This window comes from Pongo pygmaeus, chromosome 9 (genome assembly GCF_028885625.2).
Source record: "Pongo pygmaeus isolate AG05252 chromosome 9, NHGRI_mPonPyg2-v2.0_pri, whole genome shotgun sequence".
Taxonomy (NCBI): domain Eukaryota; kingdom Metazoa; phylum Chordata; class Mammalia; order Primates; family Hominidae; genus Pongo; species Pongo pygmaeus.
In genome coordinates this window covers 87,150,664-87,171,323 of record NC_072382.2, presented here as the reverse complement: position 1 = coordinate 87,171,323, position 20,660 = coordinate 87,150,664, and the positions used below count along the sequence as shown (strand labels likewise).

Sequence of the window (20,660 nt, the reverse complement as noted above, 5' to 3'; positions counted from 1 at the left end):
TAGTAGAGACAGGGTTTCGCCATGTTGGCCAGGCTGGTCTCTAACTCCTGACCTCAGGTGATCCACCCGCCTCAGCCTCCCAAAGTGCTGGGATTACAGGCATGAGCCACCACGCCCGGCAGCATAATTTATGTTTCTGGTCATGCAGTTCTCATGGGCAGCATTCCTCCAAGGATTCATCTGTGACCCCAGGCTTCTTCCATTTTGTGGTTTTGACCTTCTCTAGATTCTTTGAAGTCTTCATTCAGCCCATAAGTAGGGAAAGAAAGAGAATGTGGAGGATTTGTAGGAGGTTTTTGAGACCTTATGGGTCAAGCCTTAAATGGCTTTCATTGTTTCTGTCCACATTCTGTGGGACAGACATCAGTCACAAGATCCCAACTAATTGCAAAGGAGGCTGGGAAATGTGGTCTAACTATGTGCTCAGGGGGAAAAGGACACAGTTTGCTGTCTCCGCCACTTAAGGTCATGAAGTTGTTTTAGGGTGTAACTGAGATAATGTATGTAACATGCTTAGAACAGGGTAAGTAATCAACAAAGTTACGTATTATTGTTATTGTCAAAAATATGTATGCTGGGAGCCTGAATAAGTTTCCTGCAGTTGGAAGTGGAATACAGTCATACATCACATATCAATGGGGATAAGTGCTGAGAAACGTGTCATTAGGCAATTTTGTTGGTTTGAGAACATCACAGAGTGCACTTATGCAAGCATAGATGGTATAGCCCACTACACACCAAGATTATATATTATAGCCTGTTGCTCCTAGCCTACAAACCTGTGCCACACATTACTGTACTGAATACTGTAAGCAACTGTAACAAAATGGTATTTGTGTAGCTAAACATATATCTAAACATAGAACAGATACACTAAAAATATGGTATTATAATTTATAGGACCACCACTGTATCTGTGGTGTGTTGTTGACTGAAATGTCATGCGGCACATAACTTTATTTGTTTAGAGGTTTTAGCAAGGGAACTTGGCTACGAAGAAAAGTCCTTACCTTTTTAAGGTTATGTGAAGTTATGATCTCTAACTGATTTGGCAGCATCAGGAAGTGTAAACACAGAAAGGTGAGGGAGGAAGGGTTTGCCATGTGTTCATATCAGTTTAGTTAGCTTAATATCAAAAGACTATAATTTAGATAACAAAGTGTTATAATAAAAGTAAAAATTCTGGTCAATTTTCTCTTCCATATTCCTTTTCTCTGCCACTTTCTTAAGTCATTGATGATGACTTAAGGTTCCTCAGGTGCAGCATACTTTTACCTATTTTCTCCTTTGTTAAGACTTAGAGACTAAAATCTCTAAGAACAGAGGTCCTGTTTGTCTTGCACATTATTTTATCATAGCGTCTAGAAAAGCCTGGCACATGGCAGGAAGGCAAGAACTATCTGTTGAATAAATTTAGTCTCTATTGGCAGTTGCTTCAAGTACTGGCTAAAGGGTCTGGGCAGAGTATTGGAAGGATAATTATTTTTTAAATCTTGCTTCTCCCACTTAGTATCTGTGGGATTTTGGAAAGTTACTCAATTTCTAAGACTTGGCCGGGCACGATGGCTCTCACGCCTGTAATCCCAGCACTTTGGGAGTCTGAGGCGGGCGCATCACAAGGACAGGAGATAGAGACCATCCTGGCTAACACGGTGAAACCCCGTCTCTACTAAAAGTACAAAAAATTAGCCGGGCGTGGTAGCGGGCGCCTGTAGTCCCAGCTACTTGGGAAGCTGAGGCAGGAGAATGGCGTGAACCCAGGAGGCGGAGCTTGCAGTGAGCCGAGATCATGCCACTGCACTCTAGCCTGGGCGACAGAGCAAGACTGTCTCAAAAAATATATATATATTCAAGACTTGTCTGTTTTCTTGTATTGGATGGGCACGATACTTGGGCATGATACTTTTTGAAATTATTGTTATGAGCATTAAATTTTTAAAATGTAGTGTTTCTAGCACATAGGAGGCATTAAAAAAGACTTGCTCCTTCTCCCAACACTCCCTGCCTCTCTACAACATACTTTTTAGTTGGAAGAGCCTAGGAAATACCTAGGAAATGTGTTATTCAAGTTTTTTCCTTCTGTTTTTGGTCCGCTCCTTTACAATCAAAGCAAAGAGGCCTTCAAGTTGAGAACTGACTAGTTCCCAAAGGACTGATGGGTTCACTGTAAATAGTGTTTGGCACTTAGAACCTTTATGCCTGACACACAGTTCAACACATATTTTTTGAAAGAGTAAATTAATTAACAAGGTACTGAATAAGGATGATGCTCCAAACAGATAATTATGGGATGGACATGCTTTATTTATTTATTTTTAGAAACAGTGTCTTGCTCTGTCATCCAGGCTGGAATGCGGTGGTAGGATCATAATTCACTGCAGGCTTAAACTCCTGGGCTCAAGGGATCCTCCTGTTTCAGCCTCCCAAGTAGCTATGACTACAGGCTTATGCCTCCATGCCCAGTAGACATGCTATATGTGTGAAAAAGTGGGCAGATTTTATCAAATGAGAGGTTTGGAGTAATGGTGTGTCCAAATGCATGATTTCAAAGCGTTCTCATTCATTCATTCAATCACCATCTACTGTGTATCTACCTTGCATCAACCATAATACTAGCATGGATGTATCTCTGCACCCCCATGTTAGTGCAATTAGTCAATCACAATAATAATTAGATAACAGAATGATATATAAGATATGAGTAACAAAAGGAAACCAGTAACTGCTTATTGGTATGTGAAACAGTATGACATCCAAGTATGTCAAGTAGTGTGATACTGTCTGGAATGCATTTAAAGGAATCAGAAGAGATGAGGCTCAACAAGTAGTAGGTAGGTAGGGGAATTTAGAGGAATGGGAAGAGACAAGGCTCTACAGGTTTAGGTGGCCATGTGAGTTGGCACATGTGGAACTTCAGGTAAGATATTTCTTAAACAGACTGAAGAAAATGACACAGAGAAAACTTAAGTATATAAGATAAAGTAGGTCAGTAATGCCTATTCTTAGTTCTAATTCACCATCTTCTTCTAAATTGGTCCATGTATTTCATTTCACAATTACACATAAACGTCTACAACAGTCACTGATTATTTACATACTTAGAAACTTCTAAAATGAGGCCAGATCATGAAAAACCATGTATGCCAGGTTGAGAGTTCTTAATTTCATCCTTTAGGGTAGCGATGGGGGAGTTACTGGAAGATTTTAATGCAAAGAAAAGACAATCACATTTTGGTTTCAGAAAGATCTGAATTGGAGAGTCAGGGTATAAAAGACAGAGAATCAGCTAAGAAGTTACTAAAATAGTCTAGTATAACAGAGATCATAAAGGCTGGAACTAAGGCAACAGAAGTGGGGTTAGAGATGGGATGTGTTTGAGAGATAAAAGTAGATTAGGCTTGATGAGGGAAATAAGACAGAAGGAGAACTCTGAATCACAGCTTTCTGAGGGGAGCTTCTGGGCATGTGGTGAGGCCATTAACGGATACGGGGAACAGTATGGATTAAAGATGTAGGATGCTGGGCAAGGGCAAGAGAAGTTCAGTTTTGGCCATGGTGAGTTGGCATCTGTGGAACTTCAGGTAGAGAGATTTCCTGAATAGACCAAGGAAACTGACACAGAGAAAACTTAAGCATGTAAGACAAAATAGGTCAGTAATATCTACCCTTAGAACAATTCCCCATCTTCTTCTAAATTTCTCCATATATTTCAGTTCACAACCACACATAAACCTCTTCAATGATTACTGATTATTTACATAGTTAGAAACTTCTACTATGTATACTTGGAAGAAAATAAAATATTTCTAACAGCAGCTTGTTTGTTAATAGGGTAAACATGTAAACAATTATTGTCATAAAAGTGGTCTGAAAGAACCTCTTTGGTAAAAGTAACAGTGTAATACTTTCCTGTTATGTACTTAGGAATGACTGACATTTTCACTAAGGATAAAATATTTAGCTGTTGATAGCTAGACCATGTTAGTGTCGACCTCAGATTGGGGTTTACCAATGCAGAGGCTCAGGCCAACCAGTAACTTATACAGTGGAACCCATAGACCAGTAGCAATGATGGCTGATAACATGTCTTGAGAATTTGGTAATTCCACTGCCCAGTGGACGTGGGGCAGCAAACTGGGCACCAAACCACAGATGGATTGCAGTACACTGAAGGAAGTCATTATAGTTTTGTGAAATTGGAGGCTGGCTTGACAAAGATGAAGCCTGCTGGGGTTAAGAACTGTGTGTTCTTGGCAAGGGCATGTTGCTGCAGAATTTCACCAGCCATAGTGGGGAAAAAAGGGGGGTGAGGGGGCGTGGGGAAAATGGGAGACCACAAAATTCCTGATATGATACATAAAATGTTAAATATCTATCAGCTTTGCATCCTTTGAGAGTCACCAGATTGAAGCACAGTATTTTGGATTTGGCTGGCAGATGGTGTACACAGACTTTCTGAGAATGTTAGCATTTCATTTGAAACTAGCAAGATTACATGTGACTATCATGGTAACTTAACACTCACAGATTTTTCAACTTATCCCTAACCCTGGGTTGAATGCAGAGGCTCTAATAACATATAAAAGGCTTTGTTAATGTATGGTCTGGGTCTCATTGAATAGTATTTCAGGATGTAATACTTCTTTTAAAATGTCCACAGGGCAGTGTCAACGTCTTTCCATGGAAATCTGGCTCACCCAATAAGATAAAAGAGGCCAAAGGGAAGAAAGACTAAACCAGGGGAGATGGCAGGCAGTGATGTCTGGACTGCTTGAATGGGACTTCTCCATTTACCGCCCCTCTCACTTCCTTCTATGGTCTGGACCTTTAATCACCACAGCAGTCAGCCATGTAGGGTCAAACTAATCGCTGTTGACATCATCCTACTACTTCCCTTTTCAAATTCCAGTGAAGCTATGTGTTTCCTGTCCTATTCCACACCCTAGAGAATGAATACCGGCCAGCTAGTATCTAAATTTAGAATGGCAGCAACGTGTCGGGTTTTCGGAGTAGAGATAAACAAAACCAGGTGACATTTCCAAGCCTCTCAAGAAAAGGGGTGAAAAAACCTTTCTGGGGTAAGTAAATAAGGAGAACTTTAATAGTTCCATGGTAGAGAGAGGCCTGCTGGAAGGTTCAGAAAATAGGCCGTTTGGAACCTTCTCCTTTAAGCCAGGAGGGCGGCTTTGGGAGGTATCTTGAAATATATTCTTGACTCTGCTGGGAAAGCTCGGGGAGCCAGAGGCCTAATACCCCCCACTTCAGGGGAAGCTGTGAAGGCAGCTGCACCTCCTTTGTCAAGCTGTTGGTTTCAACCACAGACACGAGGACACAGTTGAGATGGGGGGATAAGGGGAGAAGCCTGCCGCCCCGCCCCACCCCCGCCAGCACGCCGCCCTCGCCATTCCTCTCCCGCCCCGCCCCGCGTCTGTGACCCCGCGGGCCGAGCCTCAGGCGACCTGTTGGCAGGGAGAGTCACGTGACGCGCCGGCTGTGCACTCCCCTCGGGCGGGCCTCCTGTTGCGCCCGCCTGGCGGGTTCCATCACGTAACGCGCGGGCGCCGCCCAGCTCTTCCCTCGCTGAGCGAGGGAGGGCGGGCGTCGAAGAGGAAAGGGAAGGGGAAAGGGGCGGGAGAAGGGAGGAGGGGCGGTGTCCGAGTCACGTGACCCGGGGGCAGCCCGGAAAGCTCCGAGGAGGAGCCTGGCGCCGCCATTTTCCTGCAGCTGCCTGTCCCTCTTACCCTGCCCGGCTCCAGCTGACCAGGGAAGGGGTGGGCTGAACTGAGGCGGGGGCAAGGGAGTGCCCGACATCTTGTCCGACTCCGCGGGTGACACGAGCCGGTTCTCTCTGGACTGGGTGGCAGCGCGCAGCCCCGAACCGCGCCCCAGGCCGGCAGGCGGGGAAGGAGCCGGTGGGGGCAGGGGGTGCGGTGGGGGGTGGGGACCCTCCGGCTCTTGGGGGTCCCAGTCCCCGCCGGCTGCTGAGCGGGTGGGGTGGTGGAGGAGCTGCAGAGATGTCCGGCCAGAGCCTGACGGACCGAATCACTGCCGCCCAGCACAGTGTCACCGGCTCTGCCGTATCCAAGACAGTATGCAAGGCCACGACCCACGAGATCATGGGGCCCAAGAAAAAGCACCTGGACTGTGAGTGAAGCCTACCGCGGCCCCCGCTCCCCGGCGCCCGCGCGACCCGCGTCCTTCTCTCTCTCTTTTCTTTCCCCCTTCTGCTGCCTCTTCCCTCCCTGTGTCTTCTCTGGCACGGCCGGTCCTGTGCCCGTTGAGCTGTGTTCTTTTGCTTCCATCACACTTGCCTTCACGGCCTCCGCTCCCCGTCTCAAAATTTGACAAGCCACTCCCCTCCCTGTTCCTAGGGGACCCTCGCCTCCCTGCCCGGTGCGCTACCACACCCCATCATACCCAACCAACTTGCTTCCCCACCTGGCTTCTCACCCCCTACCCGTCTCCACTGCAGCCTTCTGCTCTTCCTTCCCACCCGTCCGGTGCCGCCTCGTCGCCCTCGCCTGAGCGTCTCCCAGCCCCATTGTTTCTTCATCAGCCTCCTTCGGGTTTCAGTAAACGCCTGGTTCCTTGCACCCAGATCCCTGTTATCCCTCCGGGCTGCCTCCCTTGAAGTGATCCCCCACTTCCTTTGCTCCACTAGCTGCTTCCCCCATCCCTTCCTGGCTTTCTGTTCCACCTTTCCTCTCGCTTTTGGGTTACCTTTCATCGCCTCTGTAGTAGCTTCAGTGTAGTTTCTTCGACTCATTTTAAATACCATACCCAGTTACCCGACTTTCATTTCAGATTACCTTCTTTGTGGGAGTGAAAGTAAAAGGATTCAATTTGGTGTAGGGAAAGCTTTCTGGAAAGTTGGGATTTTTATTTGCCTCTGGTGGAATTTAATCATTGTGTTGTCCATACTTTTGACTGGGGTGAGTTTGTGACTGTCAGCTCTGCCCCCCAGCTTTTCAAATGGGGATGTGGAAAAAGGCATTTTGCTGATACTCTTAGCAGTTCCGGAACTGTTAACTCTGGCGGCTTGAATTCAGAAGCTTGAGTGTTAAGCGTAGACTGTTGGAATTCCAAATCGATTAATAAATTTACTTACAAATAACATACATCCCTTAAAAAACATAGGCAAAATGATGTTTGATGATGCTTGAGTTTGGATGTTTTAATTATGCCACTTACCTTTTGAGGTAAGCTTCTCTTACACGACATAGTATTCGTCCATTCGCTAACGTAGATACAATTAGTAGAGCTAACTCCTCGTAACTTTTTTCTAACCTGGAAGTCAGCTGTAATATCCTCCTTTTTCTTTGCGCTCTTTTACCCCAGGGTACAAAGCTCATTGGATCACTCAAGCCAATGGAGCTTAGAGCTGAAACTTTTCAGGGAAAAATAGGGAAATAGTCACGATAAGTAAGTTCCCTTTTTAAATGACTGGACACATTAGTCTGACTGACTTTCATCATACATGAAAGTTACTTTGCTTTACTGTTTGAAGCAAGAGTGAGCATGCCCTGAAAGATAATTCACTGTCTGGAAGCCTGTTTTGATTTCTCATTTGGACTTTGGCCGTAAAGTTTGCACTTTAAAAAAAATGTACGAAGTGTAAATTCTTCCAAGTTAACTGTGCTCATGAATGCTGTTAGAACAAGTTTTTGTTACACAGAAGCCTATTCTTCTTTGTGATTGTTCTTCCACTGTGGAAAAAAGTTTTAAATAAAAAGCATTAGTGCTTGGTTCTTTCTGATATGCATGCAGGCTGCTTTTAAACTCTCAGTCCTTGCTTGTCTTAGAGAATGGAGAATATGTTTAAATGGTGACACTGTTATGAACAGAAAACTTTTTAAAATGCATCGTAAAGCCATATGTGATTTTTTGATTATCTGATACGTGTAGTAGACGTTTCTACTATTTACGGCTCTTCAAATGACTACTTGGTTTGCCCTACCAAATCTTACAGTTTGTCCTGACACTGTGTTAATTCTTTTGTTAGTTGTTTTTGGGTTTTTTTTTTTTTTTTGTATGGGAGTATGAAGAAACTACTTGTGACTGTGTGAACTATTTTCCTCTTTCCTCATTCAAAATAAGAATCGATAAGGCTTTTAAAAGTTTTTTTATAAAGGTTTGTGTCTTATTTCAAATGTAGCAGTGGTTCTTTTAAAGCATTGCCAAAAAGAGAAAATAGGGTTAGAAGAGTGCTATTTGCATGTTGTTTCATAAATGTTATTAGCTATTTCTCTTGTTATAGCCACTACTGCAGATGCTAACTGGGATTAGGTTTGGAGGATAATCTTGCATTTGTCGTTCTTTTTCTCTACCACTTCTGTTTTTACAAGCTCCCACCTTTTTGGAACTTGAATATACCTGGTAGTATTTGATTTTAAAATATATGTGTAGTTGATGTGCTTCTATTTCTTTTCAATGAGGTTTTAAAATACAGGGATACTATTTTCCCTACATTGTTGATTAAAATATCCTGTAATCAGTTCTCACTAATAAAATACCTTTATCTTAGGTAAAGTCTGACCAGTGAGTGGTTTACTGAACAAATACCTTCCTTGCACACACTGACATGCTTTGAGAAAATTAAAAAGTCTTCTACAGACAGTTCATGGTGTTGACATCATGAACTTTAGGCTTTAATACAGAAACCTATCATTTCAAGTAATTTTTTGTCTTTTAGGAATTTTTCTTTATAATGAAAGCTTAGTTTATGTGCACCTTTTAATGCCCCTAGCAACTGATGCTTTTTATATGAATCTAATGAAAATGATTTCATTTTAAAATGGCAGCATTTAACAAAAAATATGCTTAGGACTGTTGTTTTTCCTATAACCCCTTAGAGTGTGGATGTGGTTTCTGTGCAGTTTCTCGCCAAGATCTTTCCGTATTAGGAAGTGATTATTAATAATCCATGAATTATGGCTTCATTCATACTACATTATATACTTACTGAAGAAAGATCTTTTTGCTTTGCTTATACTGTAGGTATTAGTGGATAATAGTGTTGACTAGCATCCCTAGTGTGAAAGAGTTGTCAAACTTGAAATATGTTTGTAAAAATAAACACGATTTCCATTTAATTTTAGGCCTTTAGTAGCCATAATCAAGGTAGAGGAATAGCAGCCCTTATATTTGAAGGACTTCAGTTTTCCAGGCACTTTCTCATCATCTCATTTAATCCTGCCTCACAGCTGGAGGTGGGGGCAATTCATATACATAGAAAGTAGCTTCTAATTCCATTTAGCAGTATAGAATGCTTAAAAGAACCATAATTATTGCAGGATAGAAAAAACAAATTTTTTTTTTTTTTTTTTTTTTTTTTGGTGAGACGGAGTCTCGCTCTGTCGCCAGGCTGGAGTGCAGTGGTGCGATCTTGGCTCACTGCAACCTCTGCCTCCCAGGTTCAAGAGATTCTGCCTCAGCCTCTTGAGTAGCTGGGACTACAGGCGCACGCCACCACACCTAGCTAATTTTTGTATTTTTAGTAGAGATGGGGTTTCACCATGTTGGCCAGGATGGTCTGGATCTCTAGACCTCATGATTCGCCTGCCTCAGCCTCCCAAAGGGCTGGGATTACAGACGTGTGAGCCACTGTGCCTGGCCCACAATTTTTAATTTATAACTTCTTAATATAAAAATCATTTTTATCTGATCTTACAATCTTTAGTCTTAACCCTCCCCCTTTTTTTTGATACAGGGTCTTGCTGTGTTGCTGGTGTGCAGTGGCAGGATCATGGCTCACTGCAGCCTTATCCTCCTCAGGCTCAAGAAATCCTCCCACGTCAGTCTCCCAAGTAGCTGGGACTATAGGCATGTGACACCATGCCTGGTTAAGTAAATAAACTTTTTATTTTTGGAGAGATGGGGGTCTCCCTATGTGGCCCAGGCTGGTCTTGAACTCCCGGGCTCAAGTAATCCTCTTGCCTCAGCCTCCCAGAGCGCTGGGATTACAGGTGTGAGCCAGCATGCCTGGCCCTTATCCTATTTTTTGATATGAATTCTTAATTTTCTTTATTCTTATTTAATTTACTATCCTTGGACATTTATATTTTGACATATTTCACTGAAATGTAATATTTATACTAATGGCTGTAATGTCTCCTTTTTTTTAATGTCTCTTTTTTTTTTTTTTTTAAATGAGGTGGGTCTTACTCTGTTGCCCAGGCTGAAGTGCAGTGGTGGAATCACATCTCACTGCAGCCTCGACTTCCCGGGTTCAGACAATCTTTCTGAGTAGCTGGGACCCCAGGCATCTGCTACCACGCACAGCTAATTTTTAATTTTTGTGCAGACAGGGTCTCCTTGTGTTGCTCAGGCAGGTCTCAAACTCCTGGGCTCAAGGATCCTCTCTACCAGCTGAGCCTCCTAAAGTGCCGGGATTATAGGTGTGAGTGACCATATCCTGTATGTCTCTGTTTTTTAATTCATATTTTCCCGAGTTAATTTACAGGGACATTTCATTTCAACCACTGCCTTATCTTTTCTAAAACAAAATCAAGATCAAGTTCTTACTAAGCATCTATTATTAACATATCTCTGGTCGATACAGCATGGTTATTTGTATGTTGTGAACTGGATCTAGAAATTGGAAATAAGTTTTTAAAAAGTAGGATTTGAATATTTTGCATATGTAGAAGGTGGAATTTGTATTTGGGCTAGTGGTTTGTGTAACTACATTAAAAATGCGTATAGCATACCAGACTGTACCTGAATTAATTCCCTTTTAAAGCACAAATGGTTTTTAATGTCTCAATAATATCTTATGGGTGCTTAGTTTGCATATTGTCAAGAAGGATCTGGTAACTAGGATGTGATTTCTAAGAAGATGCATGTAAGGAAGAAACAAAGTAGATCTGTCCCAGGATTTCTTTTATTTAAAAGTGAGGTAACTGGGACTTTTTTTTTCCAAAAGGGTCTTGTTTTAAAAAGACAGTTATTTTGTAATGTCTGGGCTTCCTATTCTTTCCTATAAGAATTAGTCATATGATTTATATTTTCATTTTTCATTATCCTTACTAGTCTTTTAGTAGTTTTGCAATACAGAAAATAGAAATAGAGTTATCAAAGTGGTAGTAATGAGTAAGATTTGATTACACATGTCAAATGCCTGAGGCATTTTATTTTTATTTTTTCTGTCACCATGGCAGAACAGAATGCCTGAGGTATATAATAAAATTCACAAATGTATCCTTTTTCCTCCCAGATATGTCTAGTTAAGTTTCTGAACAGTATGTATTTTAAAAGAGGAACTCTAAAGAGAACTTAATAGTCACCTATTTTTTGTAGCCGCTTATTCATAATTAGCAAATGAATTCTGAAATACTTTTGTAATTATTGTTCACTAATGGATTTATTTGCTATGTTAAGAAATAGTATTAGACTTTGGGCATCTATACCTTTTGTGTTTACTGAATGTTTTATATATCTGGATAATTTTTAAAGGTGTCTTTGAATTTAAAGTTACTATGGCAGGTGAGAAGTGAAACACTTCATAAGAAGTGATTGACATTTTTCTTTCATACGCTTTGTGAGACATTTATATGAAACATTTACTTTGATGTTTAAAAAACACTGATTGTTTAAAAATAATCTATTTTAATAATCAATTGCTTTCATTTAAAAATATTTGTTTATTTGGCCATGATAATCATTTAGAATAGTTAATGTGAAAGTTCACCGTAAACATAGTTGTTTCTCCTTTGTTTTCTTCAGCTCTGAAATGCTTAATTTCATTATTTCTCACTTAAAATAAAGAAGTAAGAAAAATAAACTTACAGGCTTCTTGGCAAGAGGTTAGAGCCCTACCAGGAAGAAGTAGCCTTAGAGTTTCAAAGTAAAGGCTTAGTATTTGCTCTTCCTGTTCTTCTGGTAGCTAAAGTGGCATTTCCGTTACTTTGTGTTCTGTCTTAGTATGTTCCCAGTTAAACTGCTTTATATGTTTCTCTAGAGAATCAAAATTTTGGACTTGACCTTTTAGAATTTTGTATGTTCACTGTGTATATGAATCATTTTGGGCAGTTAGATAGTTCTTTAAAAGAGAATCTTGATGAACCTAAGCCTTTGTATTAAAAATTATGTTCAGAGTTGTGATTTGTCAGATTATCAGAAAATGAAGGATTTCTCAAGTTATATTATTATCAAGATATATTATATCCCCCACGAAAGTGGTACATTTGTTAAAAATGATGGACCTACATTCACACATCTTTACCACCCAAAGTCTATGGTTTACATTAGGGTTTTTTTTTTTTTTTTTTTTTTTTTTGAGATGGAGTTTCGCTCTTGTTGCCCAGGCTGGAGTGCAGTGGTGCAATCTCAGCTAACTGCAGCCTTCGCCTCCTGGGTTCAAGGGATTCTCCTGCCTCAGCCTCCCAAATACCTGGGATTACAGGTGCCCACCACCACGCCCAGCTAAATTTTTGTATTTTTGATAGAGATGGGGCTTCACCATGTTGGCCAGGCTGGTCTCGAGCTCCTGACCTCAGGTGATCCACCCACCTCGGCCTCCCAAAGTGTTGGGATTACAGGCGTGAGCCATTGCACCTGGCCAAGGTTTAGTCTTGGTGTTTGTATGTTCTATGGGTTTGGCCAATTGTATGGCATATATCCACTGTTGTAGCGGTACAATGTTTATCTGCCCTGAAATACTCTGTACTCCCCCTCGCCATCCCTTCTCTTCCCCAACCACTGGCAACCACTATTTTTTGTTAACTGTCTCCATAGTTTTGCCTTTTCAAGAATGTCATAGTTGGAATCATACAGTCTATAGCCTTTTCAGATTTTCTTTTTTCACGTACTAATATGCGTTTATGATTTCCTCAATGGCTTTTCATGGTTTGACAGCTTTTTTTTTTCTTTTGCACTTGACTATTCTATTATCTGGATATACCCGGGTTTATTTGTCCATTTACTTACTGAAGGACATCTTGGTTGCTCCCTAGTTTTGGCAATCGTGAATAAAGCTGCTATAAACATCAAACATCTGTGTGCGTGTCTTTTGTGTGGACATAAGTTTTCAGTTCGTTTGGGTAAATAGCAAGGAACACAGTTGCTGGATCATATGGTAAGAATACCTTTAGTTTTGCAAGAAACCTCCAAACTGTCTTTCAAAGTGATGGTACCATTTTATATTCCCATCAGTAATGCATGGGAGTTTCTGTTCACATTCTCACCAGCGTTTGATATTGTCACTGTTATGGGTTTTGGCCATCCTAATAGGTGTGTAGAGGTATTGTTTTAATTTGCATTCTCCTGATTATGTGACTTTTTTTATATGCATACTCGCCATCTTTATATCTTTAGTGAGGTGTCCATTAAGGTCATTGTCCTTTTCTTAAAGTCAGGTTCTTTGTTTTCTTATTGTTGAGTTTTGAGAGTTGTATATTTTGAATAACAGTCTTTTATCAAATGTATCTTTCCTTTTTTTTTTTTTTTTTTGTGATGGAGTCTTTCTCTGTCTCCCGGGCTGGAATGCAATGAGGCCATCTCATCTCACTGTAAGCTCTGTCTCCCAGGGGTTCAAGCGATTCTTCTGCCTGCGCCTCCCAAGTAGCTGGGATTACAGGTGTCTACCATCATGCCCGGCTAATTTTTGTATTTTTAGCAGAGGTGGGGTTTGACCATATTAGCCAGGCTGGTCTTGAACTCCTCATCTCAGGTGATCCGCCTGCTTCAGCCTCCCAAAGTGTTGGGATTACAGGCATGAGCCACTGAGCCCGGCTAGCAAATGTATCTTTTGCAAATATTTTCTCCCAGTCTGTGCCTGGTCTTTTTCATTCTCTTGACAATGCCTTTCACAGAGCAGAAAATTTTAATCTTAATGAAGTCCAGTTTAGCAGTTCTTTCTTTCATGGGTCATGCCTTCATCATTGTATTTAAAAAGTCATCAACAAACTCAAGGTCATCTAGATTGTCTTCTGTGTCACTATTTGGGAGCTTTATAATTTTGCATTTTACATTTAGGTCTGTGATCCATTTTGAGTTAATTTTTGTGAGTGTAATGTCTGTCTCCAGATTCATTTTTTTTTGCCTGTGGATATCTAGTTGTGCAGTACTATTTGTTGAAAAGATTATCTTTGCTGCATTGTATTGCCTTTCTCCTTTGCTGGCAGTGGTTCTTAAGGTGTGGTCTGGGGACTTTTGGGGGTCTTCAAGACCATTTCAGCAAGTTTGTGAGTTCAAAACTATTTTCATATACTAAGACATTATTTGCCTTTTCTATTTTTATTCTTTCACCACTGTACAGTGGAGTTTTCCAGAGGCTATGTGGTGTGTGATATTGCCATAGGTTGAATGTAGTAGCAGATAATGATAATTCAACTATTTCCTATTAAGCCACAAAATAGAGTTTTGCCAAAATGTGAAACAGTGCCACTCTTCTAAATTGTGGGGTTTTTTGAAAATACTGTTATTTTTCAAATGAATTAATGTTGATAAATTTCTCAGTTTCAGTTTCTAACAGTAAATATTGATAGAGAACCCCCACATGAAAGCTCTTGGGTCCTCAATTTTAAAAGTGTGAAGGTTCCGAGACTAAAAAAATGGACCTTTAGGGATGAGTGTGTATTAGAAGGGACAAAAGAGTACTCAAAGAGGAACTAGATTTAAGGGATCCTTTGAATTCTCAGAGTAATTTTGGATTTGATTTTGTAGGTAATAGTGCCCCAACTTTTGGAAGATTTCAAGCAAGAGACGTGGTATCATAATCCCTATGTCCACTTTATGTCCATAAGTAGATGGGAAGGAGTGTTCAGTATGACTTGGAAAGGAAACTGCTGGGGCAAAAAAGTCTTAACAATAATATTTAAATTTTTTTCCCAAAGGCCTTAAAAATTAGTTATTAATTGGAACTCTTGATTATTTGTCCTCTGTCTCTCTTTTTTTTTTTTTTTTATGTCAAAACTATCCTTTTTTGTGAAAGCTAGGCAGGTTAGGTATCAATTGTGCCAAAAGTTCTTGACTACAAAACTGTTAGCCTTTGCACAGTTTGGACTAAAGACAGGGTCTTGCTCTGTCACCCAAGCTGGAATGTAGTGTCATGATCATGGCTTACTGTAACTCTGAACTCTTGGGCTCAAGGGATTCTCTTGCCTCCGCCTCCTGAGTAGGTAGGACTACAGGTGTGTGCCACCATGCCCTGCTAAAGAGAAAGAGGTCTCTTGCCTAGGCTGGTCTCGAACTTCTGGCCTTGGCCTCCCAAAGTGCTGGGATTATAAGCGTGAGCCACCATGCTCGGCCTCTTTTAAACTTTCTTTACCTTGCTCCCATTAATATTCACATTTAAAGTAACTGCTTTCATAAAAACATCACTGAAGTAACTCCCCCTGGTCCTGTCAGTCCAGCATTATTCTCACCATTTATAAAGTTTCAAATATTGTTAAATTGTAGTGGCTATCTTGCTTTTATGTATTTTGGGTTTGTGCACATTTCCTCTGTAGAATAGGAATTGTTTTCTGTATTGTTCTCTATCTCTTCTCCAAGTACCTAGTCAGCAACCCCCCATGGGTGCTCAGTAAATATTGAATGATTATACCTAATCTCCCTTCATAGCTCAGACTATTCCATGAACAATTTATGGACATAAAAATCTATGCCAGTAGATATTTAAGGATATTTTTTATGGTGACTATGGAAATTGCCTGGTTACAAATTTATATATAGAGTCAGTAACATTTATAAAAACATAACAAATTACTGTTTCATGGAACTCATGAGGCACTAAGAGGTTTATTTAGTTTTGTTTAGATACAAGGTAGTGTCTTCCAAAACATTGTTAATTCAAAATTTTTGTAGCTGCTCCAGTTGAACACTATATTAAAATGCACATTTTTGAGGACGTATTCTTAAAATTAGGAATGTAGTTTTTAAGAATTAAACAGAGGACCAGAAATAGATCTGAAGAGTTTATCAGAGCTGCTTCCTTGTGCAACTCTAGAAGGTGCCTATCACACTTTTTTGTGTGAAAGGTGCCTCCTAGAATATAACTGTACAGTAGACTCATTTTTGATATAAGAAGGGATAAAGCACACTTAACAGATGATATCAAAATGTAAAAGAAAAGAAGTGTCTGTTTTAGAAGGAAGCTGTATGATATATTAGGCAAAGGTTAGGGTAGTGGTAGCGATGTTGGTAAAAATAGGATCACTTAATCTAGATTACTTAGTAAGTTGATTCCAGGGGCCAGTGGGAATTGCTGAAAGTTTCATCTGAATACATGGAATTTTTAACAGTGATTAGGGGAATGGTGCTGGTATTTATAGCCATGAACTTATTACTTGAAAGCATCCTAGGGACCCAAGTCTTAATCAAGGGGCAGTTCTTCCAAGTAGTGGTTGAGGAAGTTGGGCATGCTTTCCAAAACTTCTTTCCTCACTAAAGATTGCAGATATACTCTGTAAGTGACTTCACAGAATATACTCAATTGTCATATTTTAATCTACATGTTTCTTCTGATTATAGGTCCCACGTGATTATAAGTTCTGAGATCAAGGGTCATCTTTGGGGGTGTGTGTGTGTGTACTTAAAATTTTATGTGCCGGTAATAGTTATCTTGTGGATGTTTAAGAAATAGGAATTTGTGCCATATTTTAAACACATCTTATATGCAAAAATTTTAATGTAATTTAAGTATATCGCAAAAAGTAAATAGCGGGTGGTATTCACACTGCAGAGGATTGACAGGTCTTTTTGATATACTTCAAACAATTGTTTGCAGAAATCCACCTCATGCACTGTATTGAATAATTTGAAACATTAGCATTTAACTAATCCAAAGCTAAGATAAAGAGATTTTGAGGTGAGGTGATAAATATATGCGGTTGTCCTTCAGTATCTATAGGGGATTGATTCCAGGACCTCCCACAGATAAGAAAATCCAAGGGTGCTCAAATCCCTGATGTAAAATGACATTGTTTGCATATAACCTATGCACATCCCCTGAATACTTTAAGTCATCTCTAGGTTACTTAAAATACCTAATACAATATAAGTGCTACATAAACAGTTGTTATACTGTATTGTTTAGGGAATAATGACAAGGAAAAAAGTCTGCGCATGTTCAGTAGAGATGCATTTTTTTGGAATATTTTCGATTCGTGATTGAATCCGTGATAATGGAACCCATAGATATGGAGGGCTAATTGTGTGTACATACACACCCACACACATAATTTTTTATTCATTTTATTTTTATTTATTTATTTGTTTTTGAGATGGAGTCTTACTCTGTTGCCCAGGCTGGAGTGCAACGGCATGATCTCGGCTCCTGCAACCTCTGCCTCCTGGGTTCAAGTGATTCTCCTGTCTCAGCCTCCCGAGTAGCTGGGATTACAGGCGCGAGCCACCAGGCCCAGCTAATTTCTGTATTTTTACTAGAGACGGGGTTTCACCATGTTGGTCAGGCTGGTCTCAAACTCCTGACCTCGTGATCCGCCTGCCTCGGCCTCCCAAAGTGCTGGGATTACAGGCGTGAGCCACCGCGCCTGGCCCCACACACATAATTTTCTTTTTTGCAATTTTTTATTTTTTTCCCTTTTAGAGTACACATTGTTTTGCAATTTTAAAATTGAGACATAATCTACATAACGTAAAATTCAGTTTTGAAGTAGAGAATTCAGTGTTATTTAGTATGTTCACAGTGTTGTGTGCAACCATCCCCATTATGTAATTCTAGAACATTTTCCATCACCCAAGAAAGAGATCCTGTATCTGTTAACGGTCACTCCTGAGCTCTCCTCGGCCCCCCTGCAACCATTAATCCGCTTTCTATCTATAAATTTTTCTATTCTGCACATTTCATATTAATGGAATCATACAATATGTGGCCTTTTGTGCCTGGCTTCTTTCAGTTATAATGTTTTAAAGGTTTATCCTTGTAGCACATATCAGTACTTTATTCATTTTTATAGGTGAGTAATACTCCCTTGTGTAGATATCCACATTTCGTTTATACACTCATTAGTTGGTGGGCATTTGCGTTGTTTAGCCATTTGGGCTATGAAGAATAATACTGCTATGAACATTCATATACAAGTTTTCGTGTGAACGTATTTTCAGTTCTCTTAGGTATATATCTAGGAGTAAAATTACTGGGTTATATGGTAATTCTGTTTAACTTTTTGAGGAACTACCAAACTGTTTTCCACAGCAGTGACACTGTTTTACATTCCCATCAGCAGTGTTTGAAGATTCCCGTTTCTCCTCTACTTTCTTGCCAAACTTGTTATTTTCAGGATTTTTGTTTTTTGATTTTTAAAAAATAGTCATCCTAGTGGGTGTGAAGTGTTATGTCATTGTGATTTTGGTTTCCATTTCCCTAATGGTTAATGCTGTTTAGCATTTCTTTATGTGGTTATTGACTATTTGTATATCTTTGGGAAAATATCTATTCAAGATCTTTTGCCTGTTTTAAAATTTGATCTTTATGTATTCTGGATACCAGAAGAGTACTTTACATACCTCACATACTAGATCTTTATATGATTTGTAATTTTTTCCCCATTCTGTGGCTTGGCTTGTCACTTTCTGGATACAATGTCTTTTAATGCACAAAAGTTTTAAATTTTCAAGTCTAATTTTTCAGGGGTTTTTTTTTTTTTTTTTTTTTTTTTTTTTTTTTTTTAAGACAGAGTCTTGTTCTGTCACCCAGGCTAGAGTGCAGTGGTGTGATCTTGGCTCACTGCAACTTCGCCTCCCAGGTTCAAGTGATCCTCCCACCTTAGCCTCCCGAGTAGCTAGGACTACAGGCGTGTGCCACCATGCCTGGCTAAGTTTTTGTATTTTTAGTAGAGACGGGGTTTTTCCATGTTGGCCAGGCTGGTCTTGAACTCCTGACCTCAAGCGATCTACCCGCCTTGGCCTCCCAAAATGCTGGGATTATAGACGTGAGCCATCACACTCTCACCCAGCCTCTGATTTTTTTGATTGTGCTTTCGATATATCTAAGAAATCATTTGCTGATTCAAGGTTATGCACCTTTGCAACTCTAAGAGTTTTAGAAAGAAATTATAGCTCTTAGATTTAAGATTGATCAATTTTGAGTTAACTTTTGTATATGGTATGAAGAAACACATTTGTATTAAGGAAAACCAAAGATATTTGGGCTTTTAATCTTTTGAAGTTGTCATGGAATACAACTCTACTACCTCTGTGTAATGTGGAAATGGAATTGTGCAGGAGAAAAACGTTACTTGATGGCAGTCTCCAGGACTACTGGGCATAGTTTGGTGATGGATAACTGGAATTATTTGCGTCAGACATTTTCAGCTGGATAAACCACTTAATCTGATCCAGTTTATATTTTTTACATTTTCAGAATAGTCTTAGATATATGAAGAAGGTAACAAATAGTTGCATGACTATCAGTAAGTTGTTTTGGTCCACAAAGAATAGTGTCATTGTATGTTTCCATGGTATCCTTTTTTTTTTTTTTTTTTTTTTTTGAGACGGAGTTTTGCTCTTGTTGTCCAGGCTGGAGTGCAGTGGCACGATCTAGGCTCACTGCAACCTCCGCCTCCTGAGTTCAAGCGATTCTCCTGCCTTATCCTCTCAAGTAGCTGGGATTACAGACATGTGCCACCACGCCTGGCTAATTTTGTGTTTTAGTAGAGACGGGGTTTCACCATGTTTCAGGCTGGTCTCAAACTCCTGACCTCAGGTGATCCACCCATCTCAGCCTCCCACAGTGTTGAGATTACAGGCGTTAGCCACCACACCCAGCCAGCAAGCAATTTTTAAAGGTAGATTTTTGCCAACATTTAAAAAAAATCATATTTTTTTTGGAGTGCTAAGGAAAAATGGTGACAGTCCAGAAAATATTATAAACATGAGTGGGCCGGGCACAGTGGCTCACACCTGTAATCCCATTACTTTGGGAGGCCAAGGTGGGTGGATAACCTGAGGTCAGGAGTTCAAGACCAGCCTGACCAACATGGAGAACCCCTGCAGCCTGAGCAACAAGAGTGAAACTCCGTCTCAAAAAGAAAAAATGAGTGACACTTTTGATTCTTACCTTAAAAGGAGCCTGAGATCTAATAGTGTAAAATGGGCAAACTAATAATTGATTGTAATACATTCAGGTAAATGCATAATAATTTTTTACATAAAGACCAAAGTAGGAGAGAGTAATTAACTTTGAAGGAGGTTAGTAAAGACTTCACAGAGGGGAGGTAACAGGAACTTTAAGGATGAATGGTGATTGGCAGATGATAAGCAGTGACATGGGGAAAAAAGCACTTTATGGTGTGTTTGTGGGAAACTGAATAGTTTTGTGTGGTAGAATGCGAAGTGTTAATGGGAGTAAGGGGAGATGAGACTGGAGAAGGAGCTCTTAAAGGAGCAAGACTTGTCTTGATAAACTCTGGGCTCTTCAGTGCCATCCTCCATCTTCATTTTAGAGCCCTCCTTTCTCCCATTTATTAGCTGCTTCCCTAGCTTTAGATACCAGTGCTGTGAAACTAGCAATGTATTTTTTCCTTTTCACACATAGTTTGTAGTGGGGTTGTTGAGAAGGATAGGAAAGAAGGAATGCATGATTCTGTTGGTGCATGTGCGGGGGGTTAAATATACCTTACCACCCAGAATTAGACCTCTGAATGTTGTTAAACATAGTGTTTGGATCTCTAAATAAATAAAATCAGGCATACTGTGAA

The 20,660-nt window shown here is 40.2% G+C and overlaps 1 protein-coding gene and 1 long non-coding RNA gene across 32 annotated transcripts in view; one reads left to right on the top strand and one right to left on the bottom strand.

Annotated features, from left to right (window-relative positions):
- Window positions 1-5,079: 5,079 nt before the first annotated feature.
- LOC129007293 (uncharacterized) lies at window positions 5,080-6,523 on the bottom strand. The gene is made up of 2 exons (XR_008492282.2): window positions 5,460-6,523; window positions 5,080-5,302 (listed from the first exon to the last, which is right to left on the bottom strand). It is a non-coding gene; the product is annotated as an uncharacterized LOC129007293 (long non-coding RNA).
- The window catches only part of PICALM (phosphatidylinositol binding clathrin assembly protein), a 110,692-nt gene continuing 96,044 nt past the window's right edge, over window positions 6,013-20,660 (top strand). For all 31 annotated transcript variants that reach the window (XM_063671299.1, XM_054437983.2, XM_054437982.2 and 28 more), the window contains exon 1: window positions 6,013-6,144. In XM_063671299.1, coding sequence (XP_063527369.1) covers window positions 6,015-6,144 — 130 coding nt within the window. In that variant the 5' untranslated portion in view covers window positions 6,013-6,014. The remainder of the gene's footprint in view (window positions 6,145-20,660) is intronic.